This window comes from Pinus tabuliformis, chromosome 6, assembly GCF_031772625.1.
Source record: "Pinus tabuliformis cultivar Carrire ecotype Pingquan chromosome 6, CPIR1, whole genome shotgun sequence".
NCBI classification, from domain to species: Eukaryota; Viridiplantae; Streptophyta; class Pinopsida; order Pinales; family Pinaceae; genus Pinus; species Pinus tabuliformis.
This window is the reverse complement of record NC_142292.1, coordinates 2,103,247,327-2,103,261,952: the sequence shown is the minus strand read 5'-3', so window position 1 is coordinate 2,103,261,952 and position 14,626 is coordinate 2,103,247,327. Positions and strand designations below refer to the sequence as shown.

General features: G+C 38.0%; 1 protein-coding gene across 1 annotated transcript; it reads right to left on the bottom strand.

The window, feature by feature from the left end:
- Positions 1-11,423: 11,423 nt before the first annotated feature.
- LOC149267655 (protein kinase STUNTED-like) lies at positions 11,424-14,045 on the bottom strand. The gene is made up of 7 exons (XM_089433789.1): positions 13,347-14,045; positions 12,970-13,218; positions 12,638-12,798; positions 12,409-12,485; positions 12,170-12,317; positions 11,918-12,067; positions 11,424-11,711 (listed from the first exon to the last, which is right to left on the bottom strand). The coding sequence occupies exons 1-7, from the start codon at positions 13,567-13,569 to the stop codon at positions 11,439-11,441; spliced, it is 1,281 nt and encodes a 426-aa protein (XP_089289915.1). The 5' UTR covers positions 13,570-14,045; the 3' UTR covers positions 11,424-11,438.
- Positions 14,046-14,626: the final 581 nt, after the last annotated feature.

Genomic DNA, 14,626 nt, shown 5'->3' with positions numbered 1-14,626 from the left:
TGAGTCAACACCTACAACCTTTGAAACCTATAGTACATTTTTTTGCAAATTACATGCTTGAATTTCATGACCAACTAATGACCCAAGCATCCCACACTTGCCACAAGTTTATAACATATACTCGATGGTCAAGTTTACATCAAAATGGAAACAATACCCCAGCTACAAAACCAAGGCCAAAATATCATTGTTGCTCCAACAAGTGATGGAAAACACATCATCACTGCAACACATGATTTACAAAGATAAGGCCAAACTATATTTTTTCTTTGACAAGTGATGGAAACACGACATCACTTTCACAGTTTATCATGCAACTCAAAATAAGACCAGACATCATTGTTGCTGAACAAGTGATGGAAAACACATCATCACTTTTATATTTTAAAATGCAACAAATGATTTACAAAAGCAAGACCATGACAAGCTAACATCTTTAGAAACCATTTTTCACTTATCAATGTGAATGGGTCATCCCCTTGTGGTGGTTTTGCTTATCGAACAATTGTTTCTCTTGGTTCATGCATCGACACTTTGTCTTTCAGGCGCTGATCTGGATGGAGCCTTCAACATGTGGCTCTTTGATGGCCACTTCTGTTGCAATGACTGCAATACATCTTCTTCCTCCAGATCTTCTTACCATGTTTCTTTACCTGCTGTTGAGAGGGTCTTTCATGCCTCATCCTTTTGGGTGCTGCTATTATTTTCCAACACTTAGAAAATGTATGGTTATGTAATCCACAAAAGGTACATGTTTTTTTATTCCATGATTTACGTTCATCTTTAATAACATGATTATAACCGAAATGAACATTCGAATATCGAGAGTGGTTATACCTTTCCTTTCTGTCTCTGGTGTAAGTATGGTGATGAGAGCTTGCCTCAGCTCTTTCCCTACCATGGGCACTGCCATGGGATGATGGGGATGTGTTCCCATCATTCTCTTTCCTTGGTGATTTCAACGATGTCTCGGAAGCATCTGACACTTTCGAGCACCCTCCCTCGGTGTATCCCAAGATTGCAAATTGAGGTCTCTGCACAACCTCTAATGGTTGAGTTATGCCTTGGTTATAAACACCAAGTTTTTCTTCCTCCTCATGCTTCGTCCTTGTAAGGAGCCTCATGTTTGTCCCTATAATTGGGATCTCCAAATATCCAACAGAAGTCATACTATGTGAAGATGAAACTGAAAGGAAATCAACATCGTTTACCTCCTCTTTTGATTTAGAAAGAACTGATGAGGGCTTCTCATCATCTGTTGTTGGTGGTTCGCTAGCTGTCTTGGCGCATTCCCCAACTTTATTTCTGACATACCCAAGTCTTTCCTGACGGGGTAATTCTTCTACTTTGATGGGTTGACAATGCCTTTGCCATTGTTAAACACACATGGGCAGCAAGAACAATATGAAGGATAAAACATGACAATACAATTTTATTAACAACTGATATACATTTATAGTACATTGTTGTGACCGTTGGGTTTCACATCCCAAGGTCTCTTGGAATCCTTTTGTCCATTCGGCTTCCACACTAACCTATTGAGGATTAGGTGTCCAACATTCCCCCCCTTAATCCGAAGGGTTATGTATGAGTCCAAGAAGAGATCTGTAATACAAAATGTGCAAAAAATGCATGGCAGCACTAGGCTGAATGTGCTCTATGAAATGTTGGTATAAAGGGCGGTGGTTTAAGGATGACCACCAACACTGGAATGCTTAGTGCAGTTCCCGGAACTATTCCAAAACTGGCAAGAAACTGAAGTTTTCTGCTAGAGGAAGTGATCCTATTGTTTTAAAGAGGGAAACCTTCAACCATGAAAGGGAGGCCTCACCTCGCATAAAAGGGAGAACTTCAACTTGAAAAGGGAAGTCTCATCCTGTGATGGTTTAAGGATAACCAACAACTCTGGAATGCTTAATGCAATTCCTAGAACTCTTCCAAATCTGGCAAGAAGCTGGTGTCTTCTGCTAGAGGAAGTGTTCTCAATTTTGTTCCTGGAATTCTTCCGAAATTGGCAAGAAGCTGAAGTCTTCTGCTAGAGGAAGTGTCCCAGATTGCCAACTGAAGGCATGTTCACGGGCATCTTTGTCTCTGGCTACAACTCTAAAACTAGTGTGGCAGGTTGTGGCTCAGGCTCGCTTGATGTGACTTTGAAGCTTGTAGATGACCATCATTTCCCCCCCCTGTCAGATACAAGGTGAGATGATGGGGAAAACTCAACTGCAAGACTGTTCAATACTCTGGAACAAGTTCTGACATGTGTTTGGAATATCTTCTTGGTTGTTGATGCCCATTGCCAAGAAGCGATCCATCCAAGATGAATCTTTGTTCTTGCAGGACGTTTGTTTCTGAAGCATCTGTGTGAAGAATGACTGGTTTTATGATAGTGCTTACATGGATGAAGATCAAAACAGTGATCTTTCAAATGGCCAACTCGGTCACAGTGTTGGCATTTCACAATCTGTTGTTGTTGTTGTTGCGGTGGAAGAGGAGTAGAATCTGGAACAGCTGGAGGTGAACTGTCATGAGGAGCAGGTGAACTGTCATGAATAAATCCAGCACTCTGAAACTGAATGGGCTTTGAGTAGTTTGGAATATGAAAGGACAAGTCCTTGTCATATCCAAGACCAGTTCTATGCTTTTTGTGGACAAGTTGTTCCCAAGGTCTGATGATGGGCTTGGGAAGTGCAGACTGAGTTTCTGCATCTGCATGTACAATTGCTGCTTTATTTGAATGAACTGTAACATTATTGACTTGCTGCTGATGGGTGGTTGTATCAATGTTCTGAACAAAAACAGGTTCAGAATGATGTCTATTTTGATGTAGCTCTTCTTGCTGTAGCTGTGATTCAAGCTGCAAAAAATCAATCTTTTCCTGTGCATTTTGTAGACATGTCTGAATTTCTGAGAGAGATCCTTTGCTGATTTGTAATGTGTCATCAACAATAGATTGTATAAGAGTTTTCATGAACTCTAATACTTCACTGATTCTGGCCATTTTTCTTCAATGTCAGATTTACACCTTAAAAACTGATCACAATTATTACTTAATGCAGAAAAGTAATATCCACTCACAGTACACAGCAATATCTTGTATAAATGTGCAGCAAATGAATCAGGGAATCAATGCATATATATGTAGACAGAAACTATAATGGATAATGCCACAATTGGGGCAGCAGCAACTGCAAACTTGCTTGGATCCTTCAAGTACTCCTTCAGAAATGATGGCTATCAGAACACCATGTCATGGGCATTTAATATCAACGCATACCCATCACAACTCATAAAGTTGCACTAACTATATTCCATATTACATATAATTTCATTGCATCGAATGTGTATGCACAATATTCAATAGATGCACATATATTATGATTAGTGACTCCAACGCTCAACCTCCAAAAGAGAACGCACAACCGAATTATTTTAATGCATTTTACATGGAAATCAATTAACACATCACCATAAATTAAAGTAGGATTTGAATGCACAGTGAAGGATTTCCCAACCAGACTTCTGCCCAATAGTGTTTTTGACTCCTTCAAAATATGGCGACGTTATTGAGGCTATTACTCATCAACGCCCATTTTCTCTTGATTGTTTCTTGTTCAGCTCTTAGTGCATCAATGAACTCATCAAATGGAACAACGTTGTTTTAATGCTCTTTTGAACTCTGCATCTTCTCCACTATTGGTTGTCATGGAACTAAACACCTTCCGTACAAATCTATCCAATATGTTAACAGCAATGAATAATAAAATTTAAAACAACTCTTCCGCTTAAGAATAGATCCATGATTAGAGGCCACAATTATATGCGCACTATTTGTTGAACGTATGCCATATAGGAGCCACTTACTCTGGTCTGATTTTATGGGTGATCTGAATAGGTTGAGACCAAACTAACACAGTCATATACAAACTGCTTTCCTCGGCTTCCACGCTAAGAGTTTCCCCATGTGCATATTACACTGTGTCTTTTATCAGAGGCGCCGTTGTTGTGAGAGAACTGAAAAAACCATAGGGAGTTTCCTTCGATATATTCCCAAGACTTGTGCATCTCTCATTTTCTCCTCCTTCATTATTCCACGACACATTTGTAGGCGTTATATAGTGGTGGAAATATGTTAAACACACAATAATATATGAAAACCGGTGGTATGGCAACGTCAAAAGGTGTGGATGTACAACAGTGGTAGTCGAACCGCAAGGGCGAGTGGTATGGTGGTATTATATTGCAGTGGACCGAAGCGGTGGGAGGTATTATAATGAGAGGGGAGGTATTGACTACGAGATTCAATGTATGGTGGTTTGTGTATGACTGGAGCTTTACATCCAGTGTATTGTCACACGATATGTTACAATGTACCATTCAACGTATGGTAACAGTGTGCGGTGATGTGGGATTCAACGGGGATAAGTGGTATGCAGTGGTATGGTGGTCGATATGACGAAGGAACAATAGAGAGATCATATATTAATTCACCAACATGGTTTTTAACACCATAAAACAACTTCAACGCACATGCCAGAGTCCATGCTCACCACACAACTCAGTCTTTGTTTAACAGACAGGGATGAATGCACCACCAACAGAGCGCTGTATAGTTCAACGCATATACAGATTTGGACGGGCACTGAAACAGAGTTTGTCGCAGACGCTTGAAGCGCTCTTGGCGCAACGGAAGGGTGTAGTGCCATACAAGGACGATGAGATCACGATTGTAACGAATTCTTGAACAAGAAAACTCGATTCCAGATTAAGAGAGCCGTGGAATCCATGGTTTTTCAGTGAGTAAACCCACAGCGTTAATACTCAAACGCATTCAACTACCATTCAATAACGCATTCAATACCACAGCGTTTCAAACTCATTCAACTACCATTCAACAACGTTAATATTCAACATCGTTAATATTCAAATGCATTCAACTGTTATGGACAGCGTTAATACGCATTCAACTTCGAACATAACGCATTCATTCAACATCGTTAATATTCAAAAAACCATACGCATACCATTCAACTTCGAACCATAACGCATTCAAACTTCGAACATAACGCATTCAACAGGAGCTGGACCTTCATCGATGGTGGCGAATCTCTGCAGTACTTTGATTCCATGTCAGCCTCAGCGCTAAAACAGGAAATGACAGTGCTATAAAAATTGACAATATGGACAGATGTGCAGCGCTGGCAGAGGTAGGTTATTTCAGGACAGAGGGGAATAAGGCAGAGGTAGAGGCCAGGACAGAGCACATGCAGTGTTAGGAGCAGCTAATTATATGGAGGAGCAGCAGGCATTGTCAAGGGTATGGAGGTGCTTCTATATGGAGAGCAGACACCAGCAACAGTATAATCAGGTTGCAGCTAAAATTGAGCTGAAGAAATATTCATGAGGAAATATTCATGAATTTCATGGCAGAAATAAACTGCACAGAAAGGCCATAAAACAAATGGCTCAAATTAATTATGCAGGGCAGGAATACGCCTACTCTGATACCATGTTAAACACACATGGGCAGCAAGAACAATATGAAGGATAAAACATGACAATACAATTTTATTAACAACTGATATACATTTATAGTACATTGTTGTGACCATTGGGTTTCACATCCCAAGGTCTCTTGGACTCCTTTTGTCCATTCGGCTTCCACACTAACCTATTGAGGATTAGGTGTCCAACAGCCATTAACACCCAAGCATTTTCCTTCATACCCCATTCTCTTCAACAGTTTGGAGCCAATTCCTGTGGTATGATTTTCAAAAACATCGAAATCATCATCAAGTCACATACATGAATTCAGAGAATTACTTTTTACCTCACATGGCTCACGTTGCAGCTTTTCCAAGGCTTCGTCCTTAGCTTGCAGCTGTTGTAGCCAACTTTGTTTTTCCTCTTTCTCTTCATGTAGAAGCATCTTCAACTCAGCATTCTTTGTTTGAAGATTTTGGTTGTTGTGCTTCAGTGCTTCCAGGGCGTCTTCCATGGCTCGCAACTGAAGCTTCAATCGCTCCTTTTCCTCTATCTCTTTCTGTAGAGTTTCATACATTATTTCCACCAGGGAAAATTTTAAGAACCCCCCCCCCCCAAATTTATAAATATAATAATTGGGCGAATCTCCATGGTATATAGGAAAAATGGAAGGTGATTTTATCAATAATATAATATGTATATATAATTTTCTGGCGAATCTCTCACCAAGCATGGCGAATATTTTACTCAATTATAAAATCTTGTAAGAACTTGGCAAGTCTTTCACTAAATAATAAAACTTTGTAAAGTCCTAGTGAATTTTAGCATTGTGAACTCTTAGAGAATTTTTTGAAGAAGTATAAAACCATATATGATAAGAGCCACATGGTGGCAATATCACTATCTTTTTTCACATTTCCACGACATGGAACCTGTCTATAAAATTATAAAAAAACCAACCAGGAACAGGAACAACTCAAATGCTTTGTGAGAGCTAGTCTAGAAAAAAGCAACAAATAACATGTCGGCAGAATTGTTCATCGGTGAGCCGCTATTTCGTGGGCAATCTGTAAATGAGCAGTTGGATATCATATTTCCAAATCCGGGAAAGCCTTTCCCATCCCTCACAAGATTTGTTAAAAATGTTGGGTGTCTAGAAGGTGTGGATTTGCTGAAACAAATGTTACAAGTGGATGGAAACAAAAGAATAACAGCTAATGAAGCTTTGCAACATCCATACTTTCAGTCCTACAGGACTATAAACAGCTGCCATAAAGATTAAAAATGGAAATCAGCTACAAATCTCTTGATGACAACACTATCAAGATAGAGGTCGATGCTCTCTTAAAGACAGAGCTGCTGGAAATGGAAGCAGGTGCTATGAAGCTGACACTAGTAAAAGATGGGACAGCACAGCTTCCCATAGTGCATCCCACTCTGGGACAATCAGTTTTTTGATGTTTTGCAGATCGGGTTACAGTCTTGCAACTTGTTTTGGATTTGTCACCAACTTGATGTTTTGCTTCTAATTTATTTTCATCTGGTGATAAACAAAGTGTCAATCTTTTCTCAGGATAAAATAGTATTCTTTACAGACATATTAACTTGGCTGAAAAGTCCAGGACAATATGAACAGGACAACTTCCAGGTTTTTTTGAAGATTTCTCCTATCAATTTACTGCCGGAGGGTTTTCTGTGATTTCTTGCACTTCTGAAATTTAATCAAATTTCTACTTTAAATAAAAGTTCAGAAGAGACTATATCACTAATGCTAAACACACATAATTGAGAAGCCGATATGAAGCATTGTTTTTTTGGGTGTGTTACAACTTTGGTGACCATGCAGCTCAGTCATTGCATGTTCAGTTTGTAACTCCACCTTGAAAGAGTGAAATGTGTGGTGTAGGATAAGAAGCTCTCTGTTAAGGCGCAATTGTTTTTCCCCAAAATTCTAATATCTAGATTCTATCTTGTTCATGTCTGTGTCAGGTGATGTTTCTTTTCATGTGCATGTGTTTAGTCAGATATAAAATACTCAAGTTCTCACCAGCCTGGGCTACAGTGGCCATTCTGATGATCTATTTCATACTCATTGCATTTTCTAATAAAATGACATTATATTCATTTAAATTATGTGATTGAAATAGGGATACAAGAGCTTATTTGTATTTGAAGGTCTATAAGGCAGAGTATAAGCTCACACCAATCCTTGTTATTCTCTGCAAGAGAAAATCAGTTTCTATTTCACTCCTCAATAACACTGACTAAATCTCAGTTTGAAAATCAGTTAAATTAAGAAGACTAAATCCCAGTTTGAAAATCAGTTAAATTTAGATGAAATTACTCATTCAAAATCATTTGGATGAGGAAATTGTCAAATAATTGTAAGTTGTCGTCTTAGAGAACATGAAGGGAGCACATTCGTCATATTCTACCAACTGCAACATACCTACCTTCAATGCACTCTCTGTAAGGACCATAACGGGAGCAAATGTGGACCCATGCACAAATTTTTACTGCCTCAGGGTTTGTTTCGTCCTGTGACTACTAGGTTCGTTAGTCCTTCACATAACTCTCCAACAAAATGAATCCAAGAGTGGAATATAGACTCTTTACACGCAATTTATTTTCTAGAAAGTCTATACAGAGAAATGAAAGTTGCAAGTATAAGAATTATGCTTCAAAAATGAATTTTCTTGTGTCGTGAGCTATACCAAGGGTATGCTTTTGCAAAGTTTTATAACAGAAAAATTTGTCAAGAGGAATTTATTAAGGAAATCTCTTGTTAGAAATGAAATCCAGTTGAGTTGAGATAAAGTCCATAGTTACAAAGAAGTATTGTTGTGGAAAGCAATTCCACTATGACATTCCTGTACATTTTAATACAATATAAAAGGAAATTGATGTGATTTCCAAGCTACTTGAATCCATTGAACACAGAGAGAATCAGTTGAGAACTGATGAATGAACATGGAAATCGATGTAATTCCTAAGCTACTTGAATCCATTTTGAACACAGAGAGAATCAATTGAGAACTGATGAATGAACATGAGCTGAAGCAAAAGGACACTATCATTAAGCTAGTCGACCCTGAAATTGAAGAAAATGATCATGTCAAACAAATCTACTAGCAGTGTACTAATAACGGTAAAATCGACTTGCAAGAAGAAAGTAACTTAAATACCACATTTGTTGGAAAATGAAATCAATCAAAAAATGTTCTAACCAGAGATGAAGTTGATTCAAATGAAAGAAGTTCAAATCAGGGTGAGGTGAACCCAATAAATGAGATGTCGATAATCCCAGGAAAAATCAACTAGCAACAATGAAGGAAATCGATTGAAAATAATTAGTTAATTCCATTGTTAAGATTTCAACTTGGATATCATTTGTTGTCCAGGTACATTCTCTTGGAGAAATCGACCTGCATGTTAGGATGTAAATAAGTTCCAATTAAACAGAACATTTTTATTTGAGGGGAATTGAGGTCCAAAAGAGCAGAGTTCTTGGCAGAGGAACAATATAACTGCAAACACCCATTCAATATCTATGACTGTAGATTGAAGTTCTGCAACCTTGGAAGCACTATTGAGTACTTAACCAGAGCTGTAGAATCATTGGTACTTTATTAGATTTGATATGCAATACAAGGCTTGATTCGCCTTGATTCCCATTTATTCTGTTTAATTTCTGCATACTGATTCCTACTGATACCGTTCCAACTGCTTGAAACAATAACATTTTCAAAAGGTCTCTTTCACTCTCACTTCAATTAGAACAGTACCCCTTTCTCTACTACATTCATGCACATATGCTTACATTTCCAATTCTGCAGATTGGTTTTCATGAAATTAACCAATACTTGTTTTGCATCTAACGAATTCACATAACTAAACAAAGCACTGAAAATATCACCAGAACTGAGTGGCCTCTCTAGTATTACAAGAAGATTTATTCAAAAGAAACAAGAAGTTATTTTAAACTACCCTAGAACAAGTCCATGTGGATGCTTATTTATGACATGCCACAATGCTGTCCATCAAAATATTTTCCTAAAAACTGTCTCTATATTGGGTTTCAATGGTAGGAGTTTTAGAGTTTTCCCTGATGATGACTTGATTTTAAAATAACTTACTTACTTGGGACCATTCACCCTTAATTTCAGAGGTGGCCGTGGTAGAGGAGGCAGGCACTCATCTAACAGTCGAAAGCCCTTTACAAAGGGGAATGGTACCAGCATAGAGAAGAAACACAGACGGTTTGAAGAGGATGATGGATCTGCCAAAGATGAACGATCAAATAAGGTCCAAAAGCTGGAAAATGATGGTGAATTACAGGCATCTGAGACTTCCAAAGCTGCTGAGGATAATTGAGCACCTCAGATGATTCAGCAGACCATGCCATACGCTTTATTTATTTTTTATTGATTATAGCTTTATTTTCTTGAACAAATTTTGGGTTTCATATTGTATTTCTTGCCTTTTCTTTTTTCCCTACAAAAGGTGTAGGCATTAAAAATTTTGAAGTTAGAGATGTAGGATAGTTTTAATGTTTTGGATTTGAAGGCTGAATTTTTTAAGGTGTAATGTTAGAGAACAGCTTTGCAATTACCTGAACTCGAGAAGCAGCGTTTCATGGCAATAAAAAATTGCCAAAATATAAATACTATATAATTATAAGTTGAGCTCATATATTTGCAAAATCTGTTAGATTCTTACAATTATTATTCTTTTAGTGATGAGATTAGTATGTTGTTAAGTCAGCAGAATGGTACCTGTCTCTTCATGTTATTATGTAGCAAAATGGTACCATGGAAGGAATATGACCCACGAACATATAGTGGTGGAATTTTACACAACCTAAACCATTCTTATTGAATTTTGTGGATATTGTCATGATTATGGCTTGGTAATTAAATAAAAAAGAATTAGGTTCAGTCCTTTACAATAAGTGATGAATATGCACATTAGTATGGTGACAAGGTCTTTAGTTATTGCTATTGTTAACCATAAATCCTTCCATCGATGGAAACATTTCTATGGATGAAAAGTGAAAATGCAGTGTGGTGTGTGCTGTGATATCCTTGAAGATGAATAAATGCATTCTACTGTGTAGCTTTTAACTTTTGATTCTCATTAATACCATAGTATTCACCGGTACACCTTTGCATTGTCTTCTGTGATATTCAACCTGAATCAAACCCTGCATCTGTTCATTCCTGATATTATGCAATAAAAATTGCTAGTGTTATAAATGAAATTTGAAAATTAGACATGGCTACTCTGTTTTAATAGTTGGTGAATGCTAACCATTAACTATTTGAACCCTTGGTCCTTTTGTTAGACCAAAAACGCATCAGGCATGGCCCTTATGGCGCATCAAAGAAGGATCTCAAGCTTCAGCACATTTGATCCATTTGATCAATCAACCTGGCATCCATGAGAACTGGTTAGTAGTGGGTAGTTCTTTCTACGGTTCTCTCCACCACTTCTGAATTGACAATATAGTAGCATTACCAAAAAGTTACTCTTCTTGGTACTTGTCTACCCAGAGCAGTGTAATGAACACCGTAGATCCATTTTCACTATTTACATGAGATTGACAGTAAAAAGTAGAAATGTGGACACGACACTGAAAAAATCAGCATGCGAACAAAAGATGCCAACTAGTCAAACATTGCTCAGATCTGCAGCCAAGATAATGGAGTACTGACATCTTGATCTTCCTTTCCGCCCATGAGCTTGCTTCTAACTTCAAGGAATGCTTTAACGAAGTCAATGTTATTGTTCAATCCCCTAGTTTCCATACAATCCTTAGCTATTCTTTGAGGTCTAGCATAATACGTCACATTCCTGGCCATATAAGAATATGAAACCACTGTGGCCATGGGAAACTTATAAAGCAACCATAAACAAATGTATTGCTGGCAACGAAACTCACTTCTTTTAATCTTGAATTAAAAGCTTGATGAATTGCTACATCGGCGCAGTCCGTAATCTTCCAAAGAATTGTTTGTTGGAAAAATGCCCACACTATGATCTGTGCTACTAAGTGATACCGTATCATCATCCACCCCAAGCATGGCAAGGGTGAGATGGGTTTGTATATCATGCCCCCCCTGATTTTCTACAATGTCATCCTCATCTGAAGTATCCATATCCTTGATCATTGTATTCTGGCACCACGCCCAGTCAGTCCTCTCATCTTCTCCTTGTAGTAGTTTTAAAATCTGCCATTAATCATATCTTGGTATTAAAGAGTAAGCAGAGATGAACAGATGTGGTTAACATAGAGTGTTTTATAGCTAAAAGAAAATGTAAGAAAAATTGCACCCTAAAGTAATTTTTGCAGGTAAAGAATACCCTCAAAAAACACACGAGGTAGTAAAAACAAGCCCCTGAAGCATATAGAAATGAATAGAGGAAGATAAATTACTCGGCTCATGCAAGGACGGTAATGAGATGTTTCCCTTAGACAAAGCGTAGCAGCAAGCATCATTCTATGCATTTCATTTGTATCATAAACATTTTGCAAACATTTGTCAGCAAGACTTTCCATATTCCCATCCTGTAAGAGTGGTCTTGCCTGGTTTCAACATTTACAGAAGGTTAAACATGAGCCCCTAATAAGGATAATCAATATAAATAAACATGAAGAAGAGAGTCAACTGTAAAAACCAGGACTTACCCACATAATCAGGCTTTCTTGACCCTTGGGACTTGTTGTATCAATTGGCTTCCTTCCAGTTATTAGCTCAAGAAGGACCACACCAAATGCATACACATCCGTCTTCTCATTAACCTTTCCATAAACAAAGTATTCTGGAGCAAGATACCTGTCAAACTACAATCACAATTAGTGAATTTACAAATTGGATAGCTTTAATCTGAAAATGGCCAATCGAAACTGGGAAGATGCTTACATACCCAAATGTTCCTAAAACATCGCTACAAGTGATATATGAAGATGTTGGTGCCCACCTTGCTAGCCCAAAATCTGACAACTATTACAATAACACGCACATTAATTCTGTGGAAATTTTTCATTAGTGCAGAATTCCAAGTTTCAGTTTACAAGTCTAGATCACTAAGATCTCTTCAAATACTGAATTGTGCAATTTAGTCTTGATTCTTCTTGCAGTAAAAAGATTTATACCTGTGGTTCAAACTCTTCAGAAAGCAAGATATTGGAAGACTTTACATCTCCATGAATGACAGATTGAGAAAAGCCATTATGCAAGTAATCTAATGCTTCAGCAACTCCTACAGCCACTTTTAATCGCACTTTCCAAGGAAGTATTGGCTTTTCCTCTCCTCCTGAAAAATATATACATAGTCAATAGCTAGGACTATAATCAAATCTCAGAAAAGAGAAAATGAAAGACCCTGCCATACAATACATAACACTATGATGCTTAAAACGTACTACTGCTTAATATTTCTACACGATTTCATGATTCTTAAAATGCAATACTATTGAGTATATACCATGGAGATTCTCTTCAAGGTTTCCTCTGGATACAAAATTATACACCAGAAGGCGGTTAAGGCCTTCTGCACAGTAACCGATAAGTGTAATGACATGGTTGTGCTTCAATAGAGTAAGAATCTCAACTTCAGAAAGAAGCTCTTGCTCTGTTTTGGATGATGAATTCAAGATTTTCACTGCCACCGATTGTCCATCAGGAAGAAATCCTCTGTACACCTTACTGCAGCCTCCTCTTCCTATAAAATTCCCTGCAAGAATAAGGATGTTACATAATTGAATTGAGTTCACAAGGTTAATATACATTTCAAGGGAAATTTCCCATTCAAAACAGAAGCACAGAAATGAAAAACTCCATGAGGAAAACTACAAATGCAACCTGTTGAAAAACCAGAAGTAGCAGATTGCAACTCCTGATATGTAAAATGCCTGCAGGTTTTACTTTGACAAAGGAACTCTAATCTCCTTGCCAAACAATTTTCTTCTCGATCAGAATCATTCTGCTGACTGCAAGGAAACCCTTCTTCTTTAGAGCATGCTTCAATTGGTGCTACCTCATTTGAAGACCGAGCTTCATGTTCATAGTTGCAAACCTTCTGCATAATCTGTCCTTTCAAATGAAGCTCTCCAGTTGCCTGTGTAAGCCTATTTGGCAACTGTAGTGCCCATTCAACTACAGATGTTTGTTTTGATGTAGACTGTGGAGTAGGAAGCTTGGTCAGTGAATCGGCTCCACGTAAGAGGGGCCATCCAGGTACTGATTCTCCTTTCTCTGTAATCAGTCCCGAAGTCGCCCTTTTGGGAACCTTTTGGTTAAGAACTACCCACTACTAACCAGTTCTCATGGATGCCATAACAAAAGGGAGAAGCATGCCAAGGAAAATGGCATGAGTAAAGAAGAAATTGAAAAGGAGATTTATGAGTTGAAGGAGAGATTCAACATAGTCAAAATGAGGCTTGAAAGAGAATACCAAAGGTAGAGATGGGACCTAAGGAAGAAGGCCAAATTACTTGTCAGAAAAAAGATTTTAAGAGGAAGACCCCTAAAGCTAGAAAGCTAGGGAGGAAGATGAAGCACCTGTTGAGCCTAAAGTTGAATTAGTTCACTATTTTGAACCAGAGCAGGGAATAGTCCTTGATGATGAGGAAGATGTTGAAGAGAGACTATCAGAGAGTCTCATGGACTGCATAAAGAGTTCAAATCAACATATGGATTTGTTGATAGAAGATATGGTGGAAAAAGCATCATAACAGTAGAGGGAGCTACACAAAGAGGATGTCGATGAGACAATAAATGAAAGTCTCATGGGAGGTTAGCTAGAAGTGCTTGTAACATATATACCATATGGGGCTAAAGAGCTTGGTGATTATGATACTGATGCTATGTGTATAGATGCAGATGATAAGGATTTTCAAGAGGGACAATCATTCATAGTTGTCATAAGAATAGAAGAAAGAGAAGGAGTACCTTCCTAAAGCATGGAAGGAAGACAAAATTTGATGTTGGAGGCATCAGAAGAGGCCAGGTAACCTTTTATTTTTAAAATTGGTGAATTTTATGTGAATGCATGCTTTGCATGTGAGGAGAATGGACAACTGGTCCAAAAGGAGAACGAGAGCACTAAATTGATCCAAGAAATCCAAATTGAGGTAGTAGAT